This window comes from Hyposmocoma kahamanoa, unplaced genomic scaffold (genome assembly GCF_003589595.1).
Source record: "Hyposmocoma kahamanoa isolate Upper Pololo Valley unplaced genomic scaffold, ASM358959v1 109, whole genome shotgun sequence".
Lineage (NCBI taxonomy): Eukaryota > Metazoa > Arthropoda > Insecta > Lepidoptera > Cosmopterigidae > Hyposmocoma > Hyposmocoma kahamanoa.
The window spans coordinates 97,941-119,928 of record NW_020653361.1 but is presented as its reverse complement, the minus strand read 5'-3'; the positions used below and the strand labels follow the sequence as shown (position 1 = coordinate 119,928).

The following is a 21,988-nucleotide window of genomic DNA, read 5'->3' as shown; positions in this document are numbered from 1 at the left end:
GATTTGAATATACGAGTAGTTTTCATTTTATTCATTACGAAATTTGTTCGTAAATGTATAACATAATTTTACGTTAGTATTTATAATGGTCGTGAATGGAGCTGTGTACGGCTGTTTATAATCATCTTAACGGAATAAAGAGAGGAGTTTATTTCGTTTTTTGAAAGATGAAACGAAGTAAAAAAAACTTATGTCTGGGACTCATTCAAATATTCTTTAGTGCAGAGTAATATATAATACAGATTTATGATACCAATATAATAAGACACCATAACTTCGAGAGCTAGACAAGGGTTCTCGAATTTTCAATTTGTATTGCCAATAAATATTACGTAGTGAATATACCTAATTATTGACTAGGTAATGATAAACTTGGACACGCAATGTCAAATACTTTGGTTAATTTATTTAAGGGTGGGTACCTGTCCAAAATATAACATTTTAAGTGTTTTTAATTATTTTTAAAATAAATCTTCAATATTATTCTAGTTAGTGAATTAATGAAAAATATAATATTATATCGGTATAAATACCTAATGAACTTGTGTAATTATTAGGATTCTATAATAGAATGATATTAGAATTTTCGCTGTGTTGCCGCTCTGACAACGTAATATAATAGTACGAGCAAGTGATGGATAACCCTGCCACTTCGCGCACACATTTGTGCGTGTGCAGATAGCGCCTTGCTGTACGTGGTAGTGTAGGTAAATAATTTTCGACCGTTGTAAAGAGTGTCCGGGGTGTGGTACAATGTAACCTTAGGCAAAGGTCGTTGTGTTCAAATTCTTTCAGAAAGCACGTGACGTGAAATTTAATCGATATCGCATCCGCATTTCAATCGAATGTTCTGAATAGCTCGAAAAGGAACCTTCGGTTCTAAACGGTGTCCATCGAGCGATTCGGTTAAAATATCAATAAAGAAGAAAAAGCTTTATCCAAAAGTGAAAACCGGCGCGGCCCTATTCTGTAGGCGGCTGAACACGCCCTAATATTTCCGATCCGATCGCGTCCGCACGGCGCCGAGCCGATGACCGAACGGCTTAATGCGACAAGTGACCGACAAGTATGGTGACTCCCTTCATCGACCTTGTTACAGAAATTAACCATATCCCAATGATTAAAATTTTGCAGTGATTCGGCGAAAGCCGCGGAAGCGTGGAGCCGCTACCTCCGCATGGAGGACAGCCGCGTCGGCGACATTTTCGTCGGACAACTCAAGAGCACCTTGCGCTGTACGCACTGCAATCACGATTCTGTCACTTTCGACCCCTTCTGGGATCTTAGGTGAGGACCCTCAACCGATTTGTTGTTCGCCGTTTATAGCCATAGCGTTGCCTCATTTCTGCATTATGAAGGCCTATCTCTTGGCCTTGCGAACGTTTTCGCTGCACTGTAATAATGTTGCCTTCCCGCTGGACTTGCAGCTTGCCAATACCATCCCGCACGGGGAACCTGAAGCTGCAGCAGTGCCTGGCGCACTTCACGCGCGAGGAGGAGATGGACGGAGATGAAAAACCTGTAAGTATTTTGGTGGTTTTATGAAACTAGTTCATGGTTCGTTATAATAAGATCGATAACTCAGAAAAAAATCCTTCGATCCGGTCGGATTCGAACCGACGTCTTCTAGCATACCGTGGCAGACGCTATACCAACTAAGCCACGGAACGAACTAGCTGACCTCACGAATTTTTCTATGCGTTTATTGTCGTGCCTTTGTATTTGGTTTTTCAACGACTTTTTTGTTGTAGCGCCATCTATGAGAAATCTATGAAAGTTTTATCACCCAGTTACAGTTAAATACAAAGACACGACAACAAGCACATACAAGGTATTGAGAGATTCTTTGCAACGTTCCGAAAATCTGGTGCAAAGAGTGTTACCGGTTCAGCAATCCAAATTGTTTACGTTTATGGTTAGATTTTTTTTATCACAAACTGGACACTCTGGAGTTCGAATGCCTTTCTTTCCATATTTAAAGCATAGGTACTATTTCGTGTGGTTGTTTACAATTCGTAAGAATATGGGAATTAGTGGGACATCTAAGACAATTTGTTTTTTCAAACACTAGAGATACAAAAGCCCTAATGTATATTTTACGCACGAATATACTCCATAGGTAAACTCTGTTGAGCGCTGTAACAAAACCATCATGGCAGCTGTCTCCACGTTCATAGACGAGGGTCACAGTCACAGATCTTGGGATCTGAATATCCCAAAAAATCGACTTGCTCTCAATATTGCCATTAGTAACATCACATCTGGAGAGAATTGGTAGCTTGTGGTTCCCACAATCTTGATATTTTTTTTTTTTTTTTTTTTTTATTGTGACTCGGCAAAATGACTGCACCGCGCCTGATGGAAAGTGCGAATACAGTCCAGAGATGAGAGTAACGGATGGAAAACACAAATATCTTCACTCCGTCACTATCATTTTGCCGGTCTGGCCAAATGCTTCTTCACACTACGTTTGAAGGACCCGATGTTATAGAGGGGAGGGAATACATGCGCCGGGAGTTGGTTCCACAATTTGATGGTTCGGCATAAAAACGAATTGCCAAACTTTTTAGTGCGGGACGGTATTGAACTGACCGTCCAACTGTGGCAACGCAGTCCGGCACGGGTGGTCCGCTGATGGAAAGGAGAGGAAGGGACAAGGTTGAATAACTCTTCAGAGCACTCACCGTGGTACAGACGATAGAATATCGACCAATCCGAAGGTTTATTGCGCCTAGAGACGAATATGCGGAAAACACCGGTAAACTTAGAGAAAGTTTCGATCATGTACATAGTTCTTTAAGAAAGTCGCATAATAGAAATTGAATTGTGGTCCTTATAATCTTCGTCGTAAAAAGTATGACTTTAATGGTGGTGATATTGTTCGGCTAAAAACTTATTATCAGTGACAAGGAAAAGCGATTCTCTAAAAAACTACCTCCTAAGCATATGAAACGTTGCATTAAAGGTAAATTATCACCTTTAATATATGAATTTGTCCACATGCATGGGCCTGGGCTCATGACAAATTAAAGATTTTAAATTGAGAAATAATACTTGTTAAATTGTACTAAAGTAAATTGTGGAACATATTTTCTCTTCCTTTTCTTCAATGTTTACATTGAACCTAGTCTATTTTAATATGCTGATAGGTTGACATTTTTTGCATGGCTTCTATCAATCCGTATTTTAATTGGAAACGACAGCGAAATGATTTATTTCACCCTTGTCGTTTGGCTTCCCTAAAAAAATAAATAAAAAGTAAAAAAAAACTATCAAAAAAATGAAGACACTTGCAGAAATTTGTCAGATACCTATTTACATAGACATACACACATTCACACATATACACATACACCTTCACACATGTAGACACACAAATGCGCATACTCTACTATAGTCCATTTGTTTATTATATTATAAGTCGCTTCATTTAAAAAATATAGCAATTAAAAATTAATGTCTAAATCTATTAATACAACGGAATTCAGTTATAATATGTTATCATTATATATTTCAATTTGTTACATTATTCTTTGATAAACAATGTTTTAAGTCGCTTCGTTCTGGCATCGAATTAGTTTTTATATAACGTAAAAAAATATTTTTTTATTTGACAAACTTTATAATTGGTTATGTAAGTACATTATTCAGAACTGTAAACCAAATTTAAAAGCTGTAAAATTTGGAAACAAATAAATTAATTAATTAATAATAACGCACACACTCAACATAGCCCCGCACTAGGGAAACCCTGTGTCGCGGGTGCCATGGACACACACATAGACAACCACAAATTACACCCAAACTCACGAGAGAAATAAATGTCAGCCATACAAACATTTCTCCCGGCCCGGGAATCGAACCTGGGACCTCTGCGTGGCAGTCCGGCATGGTAACCGTTCGGCCACGGAGGCAGTTGGCAATTAAAAATTTAGCGGTGTATTAACTCATTTTATTCAAATTGTACTTTAGAATTAGGGTTAGATATTTAAATACGTAATACGTTTATTTGAATAAAGAAGTGTAATAAAAATTTGAAGTAGTCGAATACGACTCTACGGCTTCAATGTTACGGGTCGATGATAACCGCGCGAAAATTACTTTTAATCGGTTGCGCTGCGACTTACGGGTAGCGGGCGGCGAATGATAGGTGCAGGTGGCGGGGAGTGTGGGTGGAGCCAACGTCACAACTTTTTAGCAAGAGGACTCTTAATCCAAAAGTGATGTTATTTTTGAAATGTAGAAGTATGAATAGTCTATGGTGGATAGTGGTGTAGAAAAAAAATTGGTTCGATAATTAAAGTGATAGTAATCGATTAGATAATCGAAAATTTGAGTTACAATCGAACAAATATTTAAGTGTAAGGATTTGAAAGTCATGTAACAATAAGTACACCGTGTTTATTAGCAAATTAACACACTTTTTACTACCAAACTTTAACAGCAATGTTTCAATTGCAATAACGAAAATACTTGTCACGATGAACTGATTTAGTTAAATCGATTCTTGCGATTACTTAATCTATTTGCCATCACTAAACTTAGTGTCGTCGGGTCAGTGACCTGTCTGTTTACTTTTCCCGTATATTGAATTGAAACGAACTGTGATTCGAAGCGGTCGGGGCCCAGCGGGAGAACGGTCGTTTTCTGATGGACCCCTGCAGCGGCACGTGCCCCGACTCGCATGAAACCGTTCCCTTCGCGTGTTGCAGACGTGCAGCAAGTGCGGCGTGCGGCGCAAGTGCCTGAAGTGGTTCACGGTGCACAAGTTCCCGCAGGTGCTGGTGCTGCACCTCAAGCGGTGAGTGGCGGGTACGGCCGACGGGCCGAGCAGAGGTCCAGTACTAACCACTACGGCCCTTGCCCGCAGCTTCTCCCCGACGGAGCGCTTCCGCGGCAAGCTCAACGTGCTGGTGGAGTTCCCGCTGACGGGCCTGGACATGTCGCCCTACGCCGCCGCGCGCCAAGCCAGTCCCGTCTACAACCTCTACGCCGTCAGCAACCACTCGGGTGAGTGTCTCCAGGTCGCGTCTAGGGATCGACCTGCAAGTGCCCAACGGAACCGATTTCACTTAGTAGCCGTGGGTGCGGATGCTCTATTTGCATGAGAAGCGACGCCATTTTTAAGTTAATTTAGCGATGGTGCGAAGTAACCTTGTATGTGTGGTAAAACCCTCCTGTACCGGCTTCGTCGGCCCCGCCGACCTGTCGCCGCAGCAATTGCCCGAGTAGGACATACCGACTACTCTATATCTTACTACAGTCTGTCTTCTTTGAAGACGGGGTAAAATGACAGTTCATTGCGTAAAAATGTCGCCCGCTTGCGAGCAGCCAGTGATTGCAGTCGATAAATATTCCTTCGAGAAATATTGACCACGCTTATGGAATAAAACCAGCCCATCTTATTTCATTTGAATCATCCACGACTCGTTCATTATTCATCCGATTAATGAGCATAAGTTCATTTGAATTGTCAATTTTAGAGCTATGTTTATGAAAAATACAAACACAAGACAAATTTAAACATTTTTCATTTTAATTTAATATAGACAATAAATTCTGGTTGTTTTTGTTAAAGTATATATGAATAAAAATGGACCTCGAGACTAGTCGGCCAACTGTCAACATAAGAATAACGGAGGCAATGATGCAATTAATAATCATTAGAACGTTCATATTCTTTCACAATCTATCGATAAAACTATCGACAACAACGACATAGCTATTTAAAACTTTGTGAAAACTGGCAACTCCACAAATGTCATTTTCCTCCGTCTTCAAAAAAGACAAATCATATATTTAAGCGCGGTAGTGACTCGTTTAGTTTTTGCAAGTAGTCTCGATCTGAGAAGGATGATTTAATTAGATATTGTAATGATAAATGTATATTTACAAAGAGCAACCCTTAGAATTTCTTGCTCATTTGCTGAGAAAACTCAGGGAAATCTGCTTTACGAATGAGCGGTAGAGTTTAATCAGTATAACGATTTCAAGTGTAAGTTGCTTGTCTGAAATAATATTATTAATAAAAAAGCCGGATCAGGATTGATTGTAAATTAGAACTATAACCGGGCTGGTATTCGAAATGAAAGTATCCGCCGTTGCCCGCAGGCACCACGTACTCCGGCCACTACACGGCGTACTGCAAGCACCCGTACACCGGCGACTGGCACGAGTACAACGACTCCAGGTGAGCCTAGCTAGCCGACGGATGCCGACGGAGGCCGAAAGAAGCCGAAGCCGCCCGAAGCAGCCAATGACCCGTACCACTGTCCGCAGGGTGACCCCCATCTCGCCGCGCAACGTGGTGTCGTCGGAGGCCTACGTGCTGTTCTACGAGCTGGCGAGGGGCTCGCACTCGTAGCGGGCCCGCGGCCCAAGTGAGCTCTCGTCTTTGCTACGCTTCACTGGACCGTAGTCCTACTAATTGCGCGCTAGTGCTACGGAAGAGATTGAAATTTGTTTATTTATTAGCAGTAAACAGGCATGTAAGCCGTAGTTGCGGAATTTCGATTCGAGAAATTAAATTAAGCTTTGAGTTTACTTTTTAGTTTCTTGTTTAAACCATAGACCAACAAATAATTCGAGAGGGCTGCTGATCGCGGCACAAGGCGGCGTAATTTACCTATTGGTGTGCCAGTTGTCGCAATGAATACCAAATAGGCATATTTGTCACAAATTTGCACGGATTTATATATTTCATAAACTGGATCGAACACTTCGATATACCAGTATTACAAATTTACACCTTATTGGGTTATGTCAAGGTTTATTTTAAGTAAAACTAAAAAAACCGAGCTACGTGAGGTAGCTCGAAGTAGTGGTTTGTCCTTGTCTAACAGGCTGCCAACGCTAAATAAAATCGTCTTAAGTAGTGTCTAGTCTATTAACTTTTTTCAGAAAATAAGTTTAGCTCATGGACAAGTATTTGAATTATATTACAAAGATAAAACTGACTGCTCATATTTCATCAAAGTTGTTCTGCTGGTACTGGTCAACAACGTAGAGGTCCCGGGTTCACCCGGGAGAAACGTTTGTATGGCCTAGATTTGTTTCTCTCGTGAGTTTGGGTGCAATTTGTGGTTGTCTATGTGTCTCCATGACACCCGCGACACAGGGTTTCCCTAGTGCGGGGTTATGAGTGTATGCGTTATTATTATTATTCACATTAAAGTGGAATTATTTGATATCCTCGGCCATTTCCACAATATAAAGTACTTCCAGGCTATCGATCAGTGCCATCTAAATATAAGACGGGATTTTAAACTTGTTCAAAGTTACGGTTTTGTAGTATGGAGACTAGCAGTCTTCTGGAATTGTTGGTCTATGCCTAAGCATAACTTAGACAACGTTCTTAATAGATTCAGGCGTTACTTTGCGGAAGTCCATGTTGATAAAAATGGAAGTAAATTAATTTGCTACTCCGCGAACCCGGTGAAGGTTAAATCGTGCAAAATAGCTGCGCTTGTGTTGAATATTTTTTCATGCAGTTAATTTTTCAAGCATATGTTAGAAAAGATTTATAAAATTTTGAAATCAAATGATATAAATGTTGCAACACAAACAGACAAATAACACTTTGAGGTCTAGACTTTGCAATGGGAAGGAATGAGTGGAAAGTGGTAAGAAGTCGGGAGTTTATAAGCTCACCTGTGACACATGTAACAGTGTATATATAGGTCAAACAGGGCGTAACTTTATAACTAGATATAAAGAGCATGCTTCTTCGTTTAGGCATAAGCACCCAGACAGGTCCAATTTCGCTAAATATTTGTTAGAAACAAATCATATCTTACCAGATGCCCATTCTTATGAAATCTTACATTTTTGCGAAAAAGGACTACGTCTGGGTGCCTTAGAACAGATGGAAATAATTAGGTACAACAACAGGGGTTGTATAATTAATGAACAATTGAATTTTGCATTATCACCTTTATTACGGGTATTTTCGGGTTTCAACAATAGCAACACTGGGGGTAGTGGGGTATAAATACACTAACCGTTCTGAACGAGCTCACTTCATGAAACAGGCATCGAGGAAATACTTCGATTCTGCTCCTCACCACCCCAACCCCCTCGTGGTGGCTGCATCCTCTTACGACCCCCTCAGGGATCACCCCCACCGCGTACGTAGGACCCGTCGGCCAAGGGAAGTCCTCAACGACCCTGACGACCCTATCACTCTCGCCACTTTGAAGGCCAACCAGATCGCTAGTCAGTCCCGTCCCGCACGCACCAACCGTCCTCGCCGGCGAGGTCGTAGAGCCCCTCATTTCAGCACGTACACTGGTAGATTCTCTCCTACAGCACGCCCTTCTGGCGGAAGTCTCCAGTAGCGCCCTGAGCCGAGGTCTGTGCCCACTTGGGCGCCCTCAGACCCGCTACTTAGCTTTAAGTTTATTTTAGGGGTTATGAGCCTTCAGCTCGCCCTTTTCTCCGGTGGCGCTGTAAAGGCCATCAGCGGCCAACTGCAAAATATCCTTCATAAAAAAAACGAGCTCATTCTTCGGCCGAGGGTCGAGCAGTCAACAGCCCCTGTAGGTGTCTCGTGGAGAGGTGAAACACGTGTCGGGTATTTTTTTGGTGATGGTTTGGGACTATAGTTGCGCTTGTGTTATTTATTTTATTAATTTTATGCGGAGGGAGGGTTGCTATAATTAACTGAATGAAAAAATATTCAACACAAGCGCAGCTATTTTGCACGATTTGACATTCACTGGGTTCGCGGAGTAGCAAATTAATTTACTTCCATTTTTATTAGATAATGTTCGTTTTGTGAATACGAAAAGCAAAACTTGCTTCGCTCAGCACTTTTGCTTAGTCCAAGGCAAAGGTAGTTTTATAAATCTCAACCCAAGAAACAATTTAGACTAGCCTAATAAGAGGATTTGCCTAAGTTCTTCCCTCCCGGGGTGAACATGTCCATTGTAGTGTGCTATAAAAATTCTAAACGCCTTTTCACATAAATATACTAGCACACTAACTGCAAATAAATTATTTGTTTACTCCTGTATTATAGTCTGTCAATTATAATTTCGTAAACCATATCACAAAGGCGCTCTTTATAGTTCTGAACCAGAATTCTATTGCCTATGATATTCACTACAGCGTCGTATTTTTGCTAATTGAATATCTGCTTAAACGCGTCACTGTATTCCTGAACAGGATAACGTCACTATATTTTCACTATATTTGTGAAATTATTAAAATTAAAATAATATCTCAAAATGTTGTGTAACAGGTATGTACAAAGGCATAACCATTTGGCAAAAAAAAAACTATTAATATTCTATTAATAATATTAACAAAGTAATGGAGTAATTTCACAAAAAAATTATTGAATATCAATTCGATAGACATTTAATTAAAAATGACATGAAAGATGTTAAAGAACGTTTGAGTAGTGTCCTTAGAGGATGGAAAAAAAATAAAAGAAAGGAGCTGCCCTAACTACGGAATGAACGTGCATACCTAAACAAACATTTTACGAACAAATGGCGGCTATCTTTAGTGTCGTACTAATCTATCGAAAAGTCATTATCGACATGCAAACATTTAATTAAAGTAGATCAATATTCCATTTGGGCATATTTTAGGTTATTATGAGAATATCCGGGAATGTCACATGAAATTTTGAATTTATTGTTTTGCGTTTACAAATACTCAAATATTACGAAAAGTGAATTTGCACAAAAAAATTAATATTTTGTAATTTGAGAGTATATAAAAAAGAGAAATCTTTGAAATATAACTCCTACACATTTCCAACCTCAACATTCATATTTGCATAGAGAAATTTTAAACAGATTCCAAATAGTGTAGGCTTTTTTGTATTTATGCATTGGTATAGAATTAATATCAGCGACCGATTTCAGTTATTCTTTAATACTTTGGAAATGAATGAAAATAGTAATATTATCTATAATAATATTATTATCATAAGTTTATTTGCTTAAAACATGGTATAACTGGAGATGTAACAAGAGACGGTGTTAGTATAAACATGTTTCGCATATATTAATAAGCATGGAAATGTCTGATTACACTCAATTTGTATATGATGACAATGATCGTAGTCAATTGACTACTATTGGCTGAGCGCATATGATTTGTGCAGAAAAATGGACATTTCTCCGACGTGAGACAAGTAGTCACGAGCGACTGCGAGTTGTGACAAGCCACGTCAAACGAGCTTTATACACGTTAGCGCTCGCCTTCACTCGGTCAGCTAGGCGAGTGACACCGACCGATGGCAAGGCAAGGCAAGGCAAATAGGCTGTCTATACGTTGATATTGGCCTTCACCCGGCAACGTTAGACCAACATTGTCTTTGAATTGCTGGCTTTATGAAATAAGAATTTTTAGTAGTTAGAGTTGTCAGTGGGAAAAAATCTGAAACGAGTGGATAATTTTGTTTGCAGGAACTGAGAATGACTAGTAAATAAGTCAAATCAAATCAAATCAAATCAAATCATTTTATTCGTCATCATGGGTATAACAGTACAGATGTTAACGTTTAAAATATTGATCTCCATGACGTACCATCAAGGCATACGAAATGTAGAGTCTCAAAGAAACATTATTAATAAAAATCACATTACATTGACCAACTAATTATACATTATTAAATTAAACCAAGGTAATCTTAAATTTAAAAATAAAGTGATACAATTAAACAAATGTTAATAAATTAAAATACGTCATCAATTACAATACACAGTCATGTCTTTTATAAATAATAAAATTACAAAAATTCCTCCAGGGAGTAGAATGTTTTTTCAATAAGATAGTTAAATAATTTGCGTTTAAATTCGTCGAAAGTGTCACTCTGCCTGATCTGTAATGGCAATTTATTATAGATTTTAGGTGCCATTACGAACATGCTTTTTTGAAGCAATGCAGTTCTACAAATTCTTTGGCGTAGCTGGCCTAGACGACGTGCTCGTGTGGCCAAGGGAAAAAGGTCCGGGTGATGTCGTATAAATAAGGCGGTTTCATAAATATACATGGATGGCAAAGTCAGAATTTTTAACTCTTTGAAATAATTTTTACAACTGTCGGTCTGTTTTAGGCCACAAATTGCCCTTATACATCTCTTTTGAGCTCGAAAAACTTGTATGATATTACTTGCGTTACCCCAAAATAAGATTCCATATCTGAGTGTTGCAGCTACGTAACTGTGGTAAACCACAAGTAAAGCGTTTTTATTAACCACCTTAGACAATTTAAAAAGAGCATATGATTGCTTCGATAGTTTGTTACATATTACTTGAAGTTGCTTTTCCCATTGCATTTTCCTATTTATGTAGATTCCCAGGAATTTGGTCTCTTGAGTTTCATCTATGATATGGTTGTTATAAATTATTCTGTTTGTCAGAGAGTTGTCGCCTCTCTGCTTGAAATTCATAATCATTGTTTTGTCAAAATTTAGTAATAAATTATTCGATTTTAGCCATGTCATTACATTTACTAGGGAGTCATATATTTCATTTTCATTCTCAAATATAATAGTACAATCGTCAGCGAATAAAGTCATATGATTTGGAATCGATGTAGGCATATCATTAATATAAATAATAAATAGCAATGGGGCGAGTATACTGCCCTGCGGCACTCCGTACTTCACAGTTCTTGGAGAAGATTCGTACGTACCTTCGATTTTTGTTTTTAAAGAAATTCTACTAATTTGTGTTATTTGTGTTCTATTGCTCAGATATGATTTTATTAATTCTAGAGTATTACCGCGTATACCATAAATTTCTAATTTTTGTAATAATATGTTGTGATTCACATAGTCAAAAGCTTTTGACATGTCCATATATAGTGCCATTACTGGTTGTCTCATGTCCATTCTACTATAAATAATATTCAAAAATTCATAAATTGCAAGTTCGATGGATTTATTTTTGCGAAAACCCTTTTGTTCGTTACAAAATATGTCATTTATTTCAAAATAATTATAAATACTATTAAAAATCACTTTTTCAACAATCTTCGAAAATATTGGTATCAAAGCTACAGGTCTATAATTTTTCATAATGTCACTTTGACCTTTTTTATAAAGTGGTTTAATTATGGTGGTTTTAAGTTTAGATGGGAATGTACCCTGCTCGAGGCATAAGTTGATTATGTGACTTAGCATTGGTGAAATTATATCAGACACAATTTTAATTATGTTTGTACTTAATTCATCGTAACCTGTACTGTTTGTACTCTTTAAGTCTCTTATTATTTTACGGACTTCTTCCGGCTTAACAGGTCTTAAGAAAATCGATTTATAGCCATTAAATTTACAATATTTTATACCTTCATGTGAGCAATAATTTATAGGTTGCACCTGATCTATGAAATAATTATTAAAGTTTTGTGCTATCTGGTTGGGATTTGTAATATTTTTTCCATCGACGGTTATTTGCGTTATGTTGTCCTTTGGAAACTGTTCCTTATTGCTATTGATGACAGACCATGTTGCTTTAGATTTATTTTTAGAATTAAGTATATAATAGTTATTTTGGGATTTTTGTGTTAATTTTAAAATTTTCTTGTATCTTAAAGAGTATTTCCGAAATATTTCTTTGTCATGATTACTTTTTGAAATTCGATAGGTCCATAACAGATTTCTTCGACGTTTACTACAGTTTTTTATGCCACGTGAAATCCATTTGGGTTTTCGCTGAGTACAAATTTTCCTTCTTACAATAGGGAAGCATAGATCATAGAGTAATTTGAACAAACTAAAAAACTCATTATATGCGTCATCAGCTTCATTCGATGAAAATACTTCATTAAAACTTAATTGTGTCAGGTGTTCCAAAAACTTGTAAATGTTTTCTGCACTATAGTCACGTTTCATTGTAAACCAGTAATTAAATTTACACATTCTTTTTACGGGAATATTTAAGAGCTGTGCACTGTGATCAGACATTTCCCAATCAAGAACTTCACTCTGTATACCGCGAATGTTTTTTGAAAATAATATGTTATCAATACAGGTGCCACTCCTTGGCCTAGTGATAGTTTCGACAGCAGGTTTTAAGTTAAGATTAGACATAATTTGTGTAAATATTTTTGTGTATTTATTTGTATTATCAAGTAAATTAATATTTAAATCGCCACATATGACAATTTTTTTACTGTTGTTACCTGTCAGGGATGTAATCATATCACAGAATTTACTGAAGAACATCTCAAAATAATGGTCTCTATTTCTATTTTTCGGAGGTCTATAAACGCAAGCTATTATCAGTTTTTGTTCTACGAGTTCCAAAGCACAGCATTCTATAACATTAGGCACGTTAAATTTATGTATTATGTCAATATTTTTGTATTTTAAATTATTTTTTATTAGTATACATGAGCCACCATTTCTTCTGCATCTAGTAAAGCGTGATGCTAGTTTAAAGTTAGGAATATTCAGTAAGTCAATGTCATCTTGTACCATATTATGTTCTGTGATGCAAATTATATCAATCTCTCTTTCACAATCCCTTAATTCATCTAAATTTACTATTAGTTCGTCAGATTTATTCAAAAGCCCATCAATATTTTGATGTAGAATATTCAGCCTATTGTACACGAAAAAGCTGTTCTTTGATTTCACTGCTGACTGTATCCGCCAAGGGATACAAACCCTCACTGCTTATTTCTATGGGTTCCGTTTGAGTACCTTTGCTTGTATGTGATTCCAGGTTTTCAGTATTTTTAACGTAATTGTCATAGGACAATTTATAACTAATATGCAATATTTCTCTTAATATATGTCGACATAAAAATGATGCAAAATTATAACGTTTAGGAATGAATCTCTTAAAATCTAAATCCAAGTAAGCAACATTTTTAAACTTCCCACAGATTAGCTTGATGGTATGACTTAACTTAGCCTCATTAAGATGCTTGTTTAATGGTGTTTCACATATTATGACATTCGTGTTTGATAGTAAACTTAACCACAATAAAAGGTTACATTGAATATCTAAAGGGTTGTCATCATTCATACAGCCCAACAATACAACATAGTCCCGAGACGTAAGTAACGATAATTCGGTTTTGTACGAATCTATTATATTTACAAGCTTTGCTCCAGGTTTCCAATATGAAAATATAGAAAATTTGGAGCCCAGTAGTTTTTGCAGAGACTGTCTAACTCCTTTTCCCTGTTGGTCTGCTAATACATATACCTTGCTATTTCCAGTTGATGTCAACCTACTGTTTTGCACCTCATTTTCTTTCCAAGTGTTGTTCTTGTCTCCATTGTTGTTGTTGGTAATATTTTTTGTATTTTCTTGTGTGTGTTTAGGAATATCGATAAGTCCTCTTTCTATTACAGTATGATTTTTCCCTTGTCTTTTATCTTCTGAGGGTTCTTTTCGGCTTTCTTCCTCCTTGGATGAGGGTAGATGGACAATTTTCTTTTCTTTAGTGTTGTTTTTCCCTATTATCGTGTCATCTCCAAGACTAGAGTAATTCAGTTCTTCAAATTCTTTATCTTGTTTGTTCTTTACTATTAAATGACATTCCTGTAATTCACTGATCAGCTTTTCATTTTTCCGTTTCAAATTAAAGATATTGTTTATAAGTTTTTTTGTTCGTTGTAGTTGTTTTTTCGTCCCTTTCCTAAGTCTCTTCATATTTTCTGTCTCCAATTTCGGCAACTTTCCAAAATTCTCTAACTCAACTTCTGTTTGTGTAGATACAGTTACTTGCAAACGTAGATCATTATTAGGTTTTTGTGGGCTGTTATGGGATATAACCTTTCTAATCTTACGGATCACCGGGGACGAAATTTTGTCAAAAGATTCAGCTAGGCCAATTTCCTTAAACATGTTTACCGTTTTCTTGAGTTTTTCAACAGTGCGTTTTAGTTCATTATTTTCCAAAATCATGTTTTCTATTTCTTGATCTGCAGATCCCAAATTTCGAGTCAAAGTTTCTATTTTTAGTTTATATTCTTCCAATAGAAAATTATTTTGTCCTGAGATTGAGGGTAGGCTGTTTGTTGACGTCTCCAGGAGTGATGAATTAGTCGTTATGTCTTTTCCTGTATCACAGTCCGATTGAGAGAAAGACCTTGTTTTCTTTCTGATAGTAATATTCATGTGATCCATTTTTGATGTAGGTCAAATAATAATAATAATTCTGACAAGTAATGAGAAATAATTAAAAAGGAAAAAAAAAAAAGAAAAAGAAAAAGAAAAAAAAAAAAAAAGACTGGTCCTTTGTAGTAGTCAGATTCGAACTCGGAACCCCTGAATTCAAACTGTCCGTGTCAGCCGCTTGGCCACGACACTTATGACGTCAAGTAGCGAAATAGTCAAACACTTCGTTCACTAACGACTTGTTTCGAATCTGTTAACATTTTATCAATGTGGGTATTCAAGTTCGAAGTCCAAATATTGTAATCAGTTCTTCGTCGATGTATTGTTATTTGAAACTACACTGTACGATATTGATTTGAAGTATTTGTTTATGTAGTAATGGTTTATTTAGTCACTTTCGACACTGATTTACACTATTACTTATGAGAAATGTTCACTTTATGGTATATTTTGCTTTCGTTTCCACACTCGAAATATTTACCGGTTGTATCGTCCTTTATCACTGCAATATTAGATCGTAACATTAACACTATGAAAGTTATCGCTTTTACAAACAATTTGTACTAGTCTTTATGTAGTTCAGTGCACTTTTACAATTTTTTAAGATTTACAAACGGGGAGAGACTTCAAAACGATACTCGCGTTGCGATCGCCACGCCACCTCTCTTGTCTTGTTCTTCTTGTCTTGCTTAATCTAAATTAAATATAAAATTATTTACCAATAAACCTAATGTTGGAATTGCATTATCATGTAATCTAGTTACATTCAATGTTATGTTAAACTTTAACTCTTCGAAATGAAGCGAATAAAATAAATGAAGATGTCTTTGATTCAATGTTTATATTCAGTACGGCGGTATGATTTCCAACCATTCTTTATTCTTCTTTTATTAATAGGTAAACTTGAAATATTATAAATAATAATAATAAAAACCTCGTAGTGCATTATTTTAATAACAGAATATCGATAATATGTACGCTTCCAAGAACAGCACTATCTCAATATAATAGTTAACAACAATCATCAAAATATACAAACAAACAGGCAATCTGAAGAAACTAAAGCAAAATTTGCCAAGATTAATGAATAAACTACTTAAATAGGTCTAATTACATGAGATATTTGGGCTTTTGTGTGATGTGACAGAAAAATAACACATGGCTGTACAATGTTACATTCGGTCGATCTTCGCTTTTTCAAATGCCACATCCCGTAATGCTGCAGCGACGAATTTTTATTAATACTTAATTGTTCTCACTGTCAATATTTTTGTCCATTTTATTACAATACATGCGAATAATTCAATAAAACACTTGGAAAAACATTTGTTTTGACATTTGATGTACTTCCCTTTGACAACCGTATCATGTACCTCATGTACTGCGAAATGGACACTGTTGGCATTTAAGATGACGTTACGTATTTTCGATTCCCGTGGTTGACACAGACCAATGTAATGCTATCTCTATTGGCTTAAGACGGCACACAAGAGTTAAACAAAGACAATAACATGTTTATGTTTTCAATGTCGAAATACATCGACCCCTCCTACGTAAAGTATCGTATGTCGAAATTGCCAAGTTTACAGGGAAGCGTTTTAAAGTTCTCAATTCACTGCAATGAGCATAACACGTGACTTTAGCATTTTTCAGTTTTATTCGGCAAAGCTTGTTACTCACATAGAGTATTGTAAAATCCTAGATATTGGTTAGATGATCTACTAGATGATCACTTTATGTCAGTAATGAGGTTTTGCCAAACAAAACGGAGAACTTTAAAACGCTCCCCTGTAAACTTGGCAATTTCGACATACGATACTTTACGTAGGAGGTGTCGACATCACATACGTATAACGTCTGGTTTATATATGTCAACATAACATGTCCTTTAGTTTCCATAGTCTGTGGTAGTCAAACGCTCTACCGCCTCCTGATTGGTTAATATATAAGTGGTACTTGGCCAATCACGAACATTTCCATTCTATCTCTTCGGTTTTTTGTTTTGTGGCGTTAGTTTTGGCTTTCGTCGAGTGTGTGTTGGTAGTGTTTGATTATGTTAATTTAATCATTGAAATTCTTAGCCGATGCATTAAAAGCGAACGATATTATAATAATTGAGAAAGAAAACGCAGAAGCTGTCTCCTAAGTAAACTAGTATTGTATGGTTTCAGGAACCCGCCTGTCGCGAAGCCGCGCAGCTGCTCTCCGCCAGTGCGTGTAGGATATAGGTAAAAAAAATTATAAAGGGTGACTCCGGAATGAACCGTAATAGAAAATGTATTCGACAAGTAACTCATAACTCACTCTCGACTTATCAACCCGTGCACGTCGCACTGCCGGGCACAGGTATCACGTCTAGGCCGTAGTTCACCTCGCGTGGTCGCTGCGTCCGACTTGACGGTTACTTGTGGAATATATTTTAAATTACTGTAATTTGAATCCATCAATAAACAACACCAGAAATACAGATTTAAAAACATAACAATTTATAATAAAATTACTAGAACCATTTTTTAAATATTTTTCAAAAATGGTACTTACTGTATATAGGAGTGTAAAGCTTATTTATTATTAAATAAATAAAATAATTAATAAATATTATTATACTTGTTGTGTCCTGCAAAATCAACGGGGATGAATAGTTCAATATTTCAAGCCTGGTTAGAAACACGAGAAAAATAATTTCAGATGACGGAAGTGATTCTTAATCATTTCACTTTATTTATTACGCGGCATCCGAAGTAATAGTAGTTAAAGTTATCATCGGAGAGAACTGGAATTATTTTTTTACTGACCGCGGCTGCGCATTTCTCCGAAGTATAAAGTTGTTATTAAAAAAGTAAAAATTTTAAGTACATATGAATAAATAGTAAGTAATAGTATCGTCACCGCCACGGAAGAGGAGAGAGGTTCATTTTTGACTCCTCTTGCGTCTCCCTTAAGGTTATTCGGGCTTGCATCACGTTACTTTGTCGTCGCATCCCACGGCGGGACACGGGTCTCCACTATAAAAGGCTAAATATAAATACATAATTATTTAACACCTCGATATATTTACTCAATAGATAGAGATTTATTTACAAAAGAACATTGTGTCAATTCTATTAAACATATTTTGTAGAACTGAACTAAAATCTGTCAGGTCTAAAATTGCTTGACATGTTACAGTCCACTGGTGGACATGACCAGTATTATACGAATATTATTAAACGAACTAACAATTGACATCTTATTTTTTCATAGTGAGAAAAGTTTTTCTAAATATGTATAACAGAATTGCTCATTAATATATAAAATTAAAAAAGTCATTTATGAACAAAACTAAGTATAACAAGAGTCTATGCAATTTGATTATTATTGTTATTTACTTAAATTATTTTTGCGTATCATTTAATAATTTATAATTTTGTGGCCATCGTACGCTGTTATTGTTTAATTTTGTAATTTTTCGATTTAACTCAAAAAAAGGTAAAATGCGATATTTTTTACTTACTTAGGACTCTGAACACGGGCCCCTATGTGTGAATCTCTGTATTAGTCCAAATTTCGAATAAATAGAAAACCTGTCAAGTTCTTGAGAAGTGACAAACGTGCACCGTCCATGTCTGTTACAGAAAGAAATACGATAGGCCAAATTAAATGAAAGCGAGGCCCGAAACGCTGACAGCATTCCCCCTCTGTATGACTTCGCTCATACATTGGGCAAGGTACGGCAAAGCACCACTTTGAATCGTGTGTGTAAGTGGCATTAAGTTGATTTAAATCGTAAGTGAAAAGGGAGATGTGCCTGTGGGCGTTCTAACGTAACAGGTGTATTTGCCTCGTGCCTTTTGTGATAGCTATTGTGAAACTTTTAAAATGTTAATGTATGTGTCATAACGGCGAGGGAACGTACGTCCATGTGAAAAAGCATTAACCTCTCTTTGCCATCGCCGTAGTTGAGGAAATATGTGCCAGTTGTCGATATTTTTACCCGTTTATGAGTTTTAAAATAAATGACAAAATTAAACAACTATTTTAAACTAATAAATTAATATTGTTAATACGTTTCTAAGTTCTAGGTAGGCTGAATGTGTTTAAGAATTAGCGGGTTAAGCAGTCTATGCATTTTTTTAACGTCGTTGAGTAAAACTAGACATTCACGATGCGATTTGCAGGATGATATTAGTCGTGAGCATTTACATAGAGCTGCTCACGTCAATCTTGTAAAGGGTTACAAATAACAAGAACGTGTTAGAAATCGCGAGTAGCGCCACCAGTTTACAAAAGTCGCTTATTAGTTTTTATAATTATAAATGGCGATGTGTGTTATAGAAAATGTAATCGCATCGTGTATGGCGATCATTATATTTATTGTTACGACTGCACCGCTAGTGTATGGCTTGCATTAAGTATTCCTTGCATCACATTGTTTTGTTTCACTATTGTATTTACTTAATAGAGAAACGTTTTATTTTTAAACAATAATGTTGTGTGGAAAGTATTGAAAGGAAGTTACATTTTCGTGTATCGCAAGAGAAGTCATGATAGCCGTTGCAACTTATTGTAATACATACACACATCACGCCCACGCCCGTCTCCCGACGACGAGGGCAGAGCCTGCGAACCTTCACGAGATACGCTCCCTACATTCGCGTCACCTTTCGAAAATACTCATCTGTTTCTGCCCCTGCACTCTCGTTCTTCGTCGCGGCGCTCCAGGGCGAGCCGAGTTGTCTTCGACTTATCCCTGCAGCTGATTATAAGTGGGAAATCGTTGGCAAATGTCAGCACTCGGGTGCATCCCAGTTTCGTGAAGGCGGCCCACCTTCTACTCGGCGATGTGCTGCTTTCGGGCATTTCGAACGCTATCATTTCCCTTACTGTATCACTATTCTTCATGATGCAGTGGTTGCGGGCAAAGAAGAAAATTGTAAGGCTAGAAGAAAACTTAAACAAAAAAGAAATTTAAAGACAAATTGCATTTCTTTTTTTTTGTTTAATATTCTTTTCTTGCGACACATAAAAATGTCAACGTTTGGTGGGAGTTATTCGGAAATGGTAAAAGCATTACTAAATCGATAGTAACGGATATTTACCATTGAGCAAATTCTTTATGAAAACTTTCAAGTTATTTTAATGATTTTTGCCCTCGTTTGTTGCGGGGATTTGGCGAACGCCTCACCCGACGTTTTTGATGTAATATGTCGGGACGTCAGTTGACATATCGGCTAGCGTATCATTCACTGTGAACAAATCACGACTGCACGTTCGCTAGTAAATGATGACGATGACGCCTTAAACAACTAATTTTTACATTTCAGGGATCATTAAATAATGTCTACTTTTTCTTTTATGAAAGATTAAGATCCCATTGTTGTTGGTTCTTTAATCGAAATTGAAAGTGAATAATAATAATATTTTCAGTAAAATAATTGTAAATTGATAATTCAAACCAACTCGAAATACGGTCTCGATGTAATCATATTTTGACCAAAAAAGAAGTAATAAAATAAATTTATTAATTAATAAAACTATGGGGTCACTTTTGAAATTTTGTTTCGTGGACCGGATGAAAATTTCAACACGTAAAGCTACCTCTGGCTTTGCGATAATCAAAATCAAACTAGATGTGGACTATGCGGCTTGTTGTTACGAAATTTCATAAGGTCGCCCCCTGTATTATAAATAAATAAATGTAGATATTATCATAACTATAACGCCTTTGGGTATGCACGCTGTGTGTTGTTCCCTTATGTGCGGCAAACAGGAGTATATAACAATGTTAAACGCCTGTAGTGATATTATGTCTATTGAATGTTCTATGACTAATTTACATGAAGTGACCAAAGTCCAACACGGGGCTTTAAGTGCAATAGCCCAGCGCCGTGTGTAGACTCGAAATAGGGAAGATGTGTTAAAATATTTACCTCTAGCGGTTGAATTGGCGGTCGCTGTTAACAGATACGTTGACGTGGTGCTCATCTATGGATTATTATCTCCAAGTAATCCGTCGATGCATTCCGCGACACCCACATTTATTCATCGTGGTAAGATTAGCCGCCACGCGAATGTCATGTCATGTAACCTTGCCATAGACAATATTTTTAATTATGACTTCAAAACAACACAAAATATTACTAAAATTGCCTACAAAAAGGGTTTTATAAACTTCTGTCTGCCATTTTATAAAGTAATATATGTTTTCACACGGCGCGGCTTTCGACTCGGCGCGCGACTCCGTCCACTCTAGCCTGAGCGCTCGTAGTTGAGATATTGAAAAATTTGTTCTCTCTCCCTCTCTCGTACACATTGCTTAATTAAAACGTGTTAGAAAGGGATGTAGTGTTTAAGATTCTTTTCTGATGTTAGGCGTGGAAGAAATCTAAAGTTGACGGTTATGTCGTCGTTATAGTACACGTCTCGCAGCCGAACTCGGCGATCCGCCCGCAGAATATAAGGAATCTGGGTACATAGGGTGCCTTTCGTTCTTTAGTGTAAATAGGTAATATTCAATTCCTAACATAGGAAAAGAACAAAATATTAAAAAATTTAAAATGTTCAAATTGCGCCCACGGCTAAAAATCGCGTAACATACAAAAGTGACGCGATTATTGTGTCGCGTCCAAATTCGCGCCGTGTTTAGACGGCCTTAGTATAGTCTGCTTCATTGAGTGATCGTTTTGTTTTTTGTATTAATTTATAGTTGTTGATTTTTTTCGCAAAAGAATCTTAATTTTAACCAAAGAATTTTGCTACATTGTTGAAAATCACTGTATTATTATTTAAATAAATTAATTTATGATAATTATTATTATTAAAAACGGATATGGGGCCGCGGCCCTTCATTTATGTAATATACGTAACAGATTTATATTATAGATATATATTTAAATGAGTAAATTATTAAAAAC

At 36.6% G+C, this 21,988-nt stretch overlaps 1 protein-coding gene across 4 annotated transcripts in view; it reads left to right on the top strand.

The window, feature by feature from the left end:
- The window catches only part of LOC113238906 (ubiquitin carboxyl-terminal hydrolase 2-like), a 55,333-nt gene extending 33,821 nt beyond the window's left edge, over positions 1–21,512 (top strand). For 3 of the 4 annotated variants that reach the window (XM_026475757.1, XM_026475766.1, XM_026475773.1), the window contains 7 exons: positions 1,135–1,287; positions 1,428–1,521; positions 4,713–4,801; positions 4,871–5,010; positions 6,112–6,190; positions 6,280–6,380; positions 17,267–17,654. In XM_026475757.1, the coding sequence (XP_026331542.1) occupies positions 1,135–1,287; positions 1,428–1,521; positions 4,713–4,801; positions 4,871–5,010; positions 6,112–6,190; positions 6,280–6,364 (640 nt within the window). In that variant the 3' untranslated portion in view covers positions 6,365–6,380; positions 17,267–17,654. Of the gene's footprint in view, positions 1–1,134; positions 1,288–1,427; positions 1,522–4,712; positions 4,802–4,870; positions 5,011–6,111; positions 6,191–6,279; positions 6,381–17,266; positions 17,655–18,038 lie in introns of those variants that run through there. The other variant, XR_003311145.1, reaches the window with a different exon arrangement.
- The last annotated feature ends 476 nt before the right edge of the window (positions 21,513–21,988 follow it).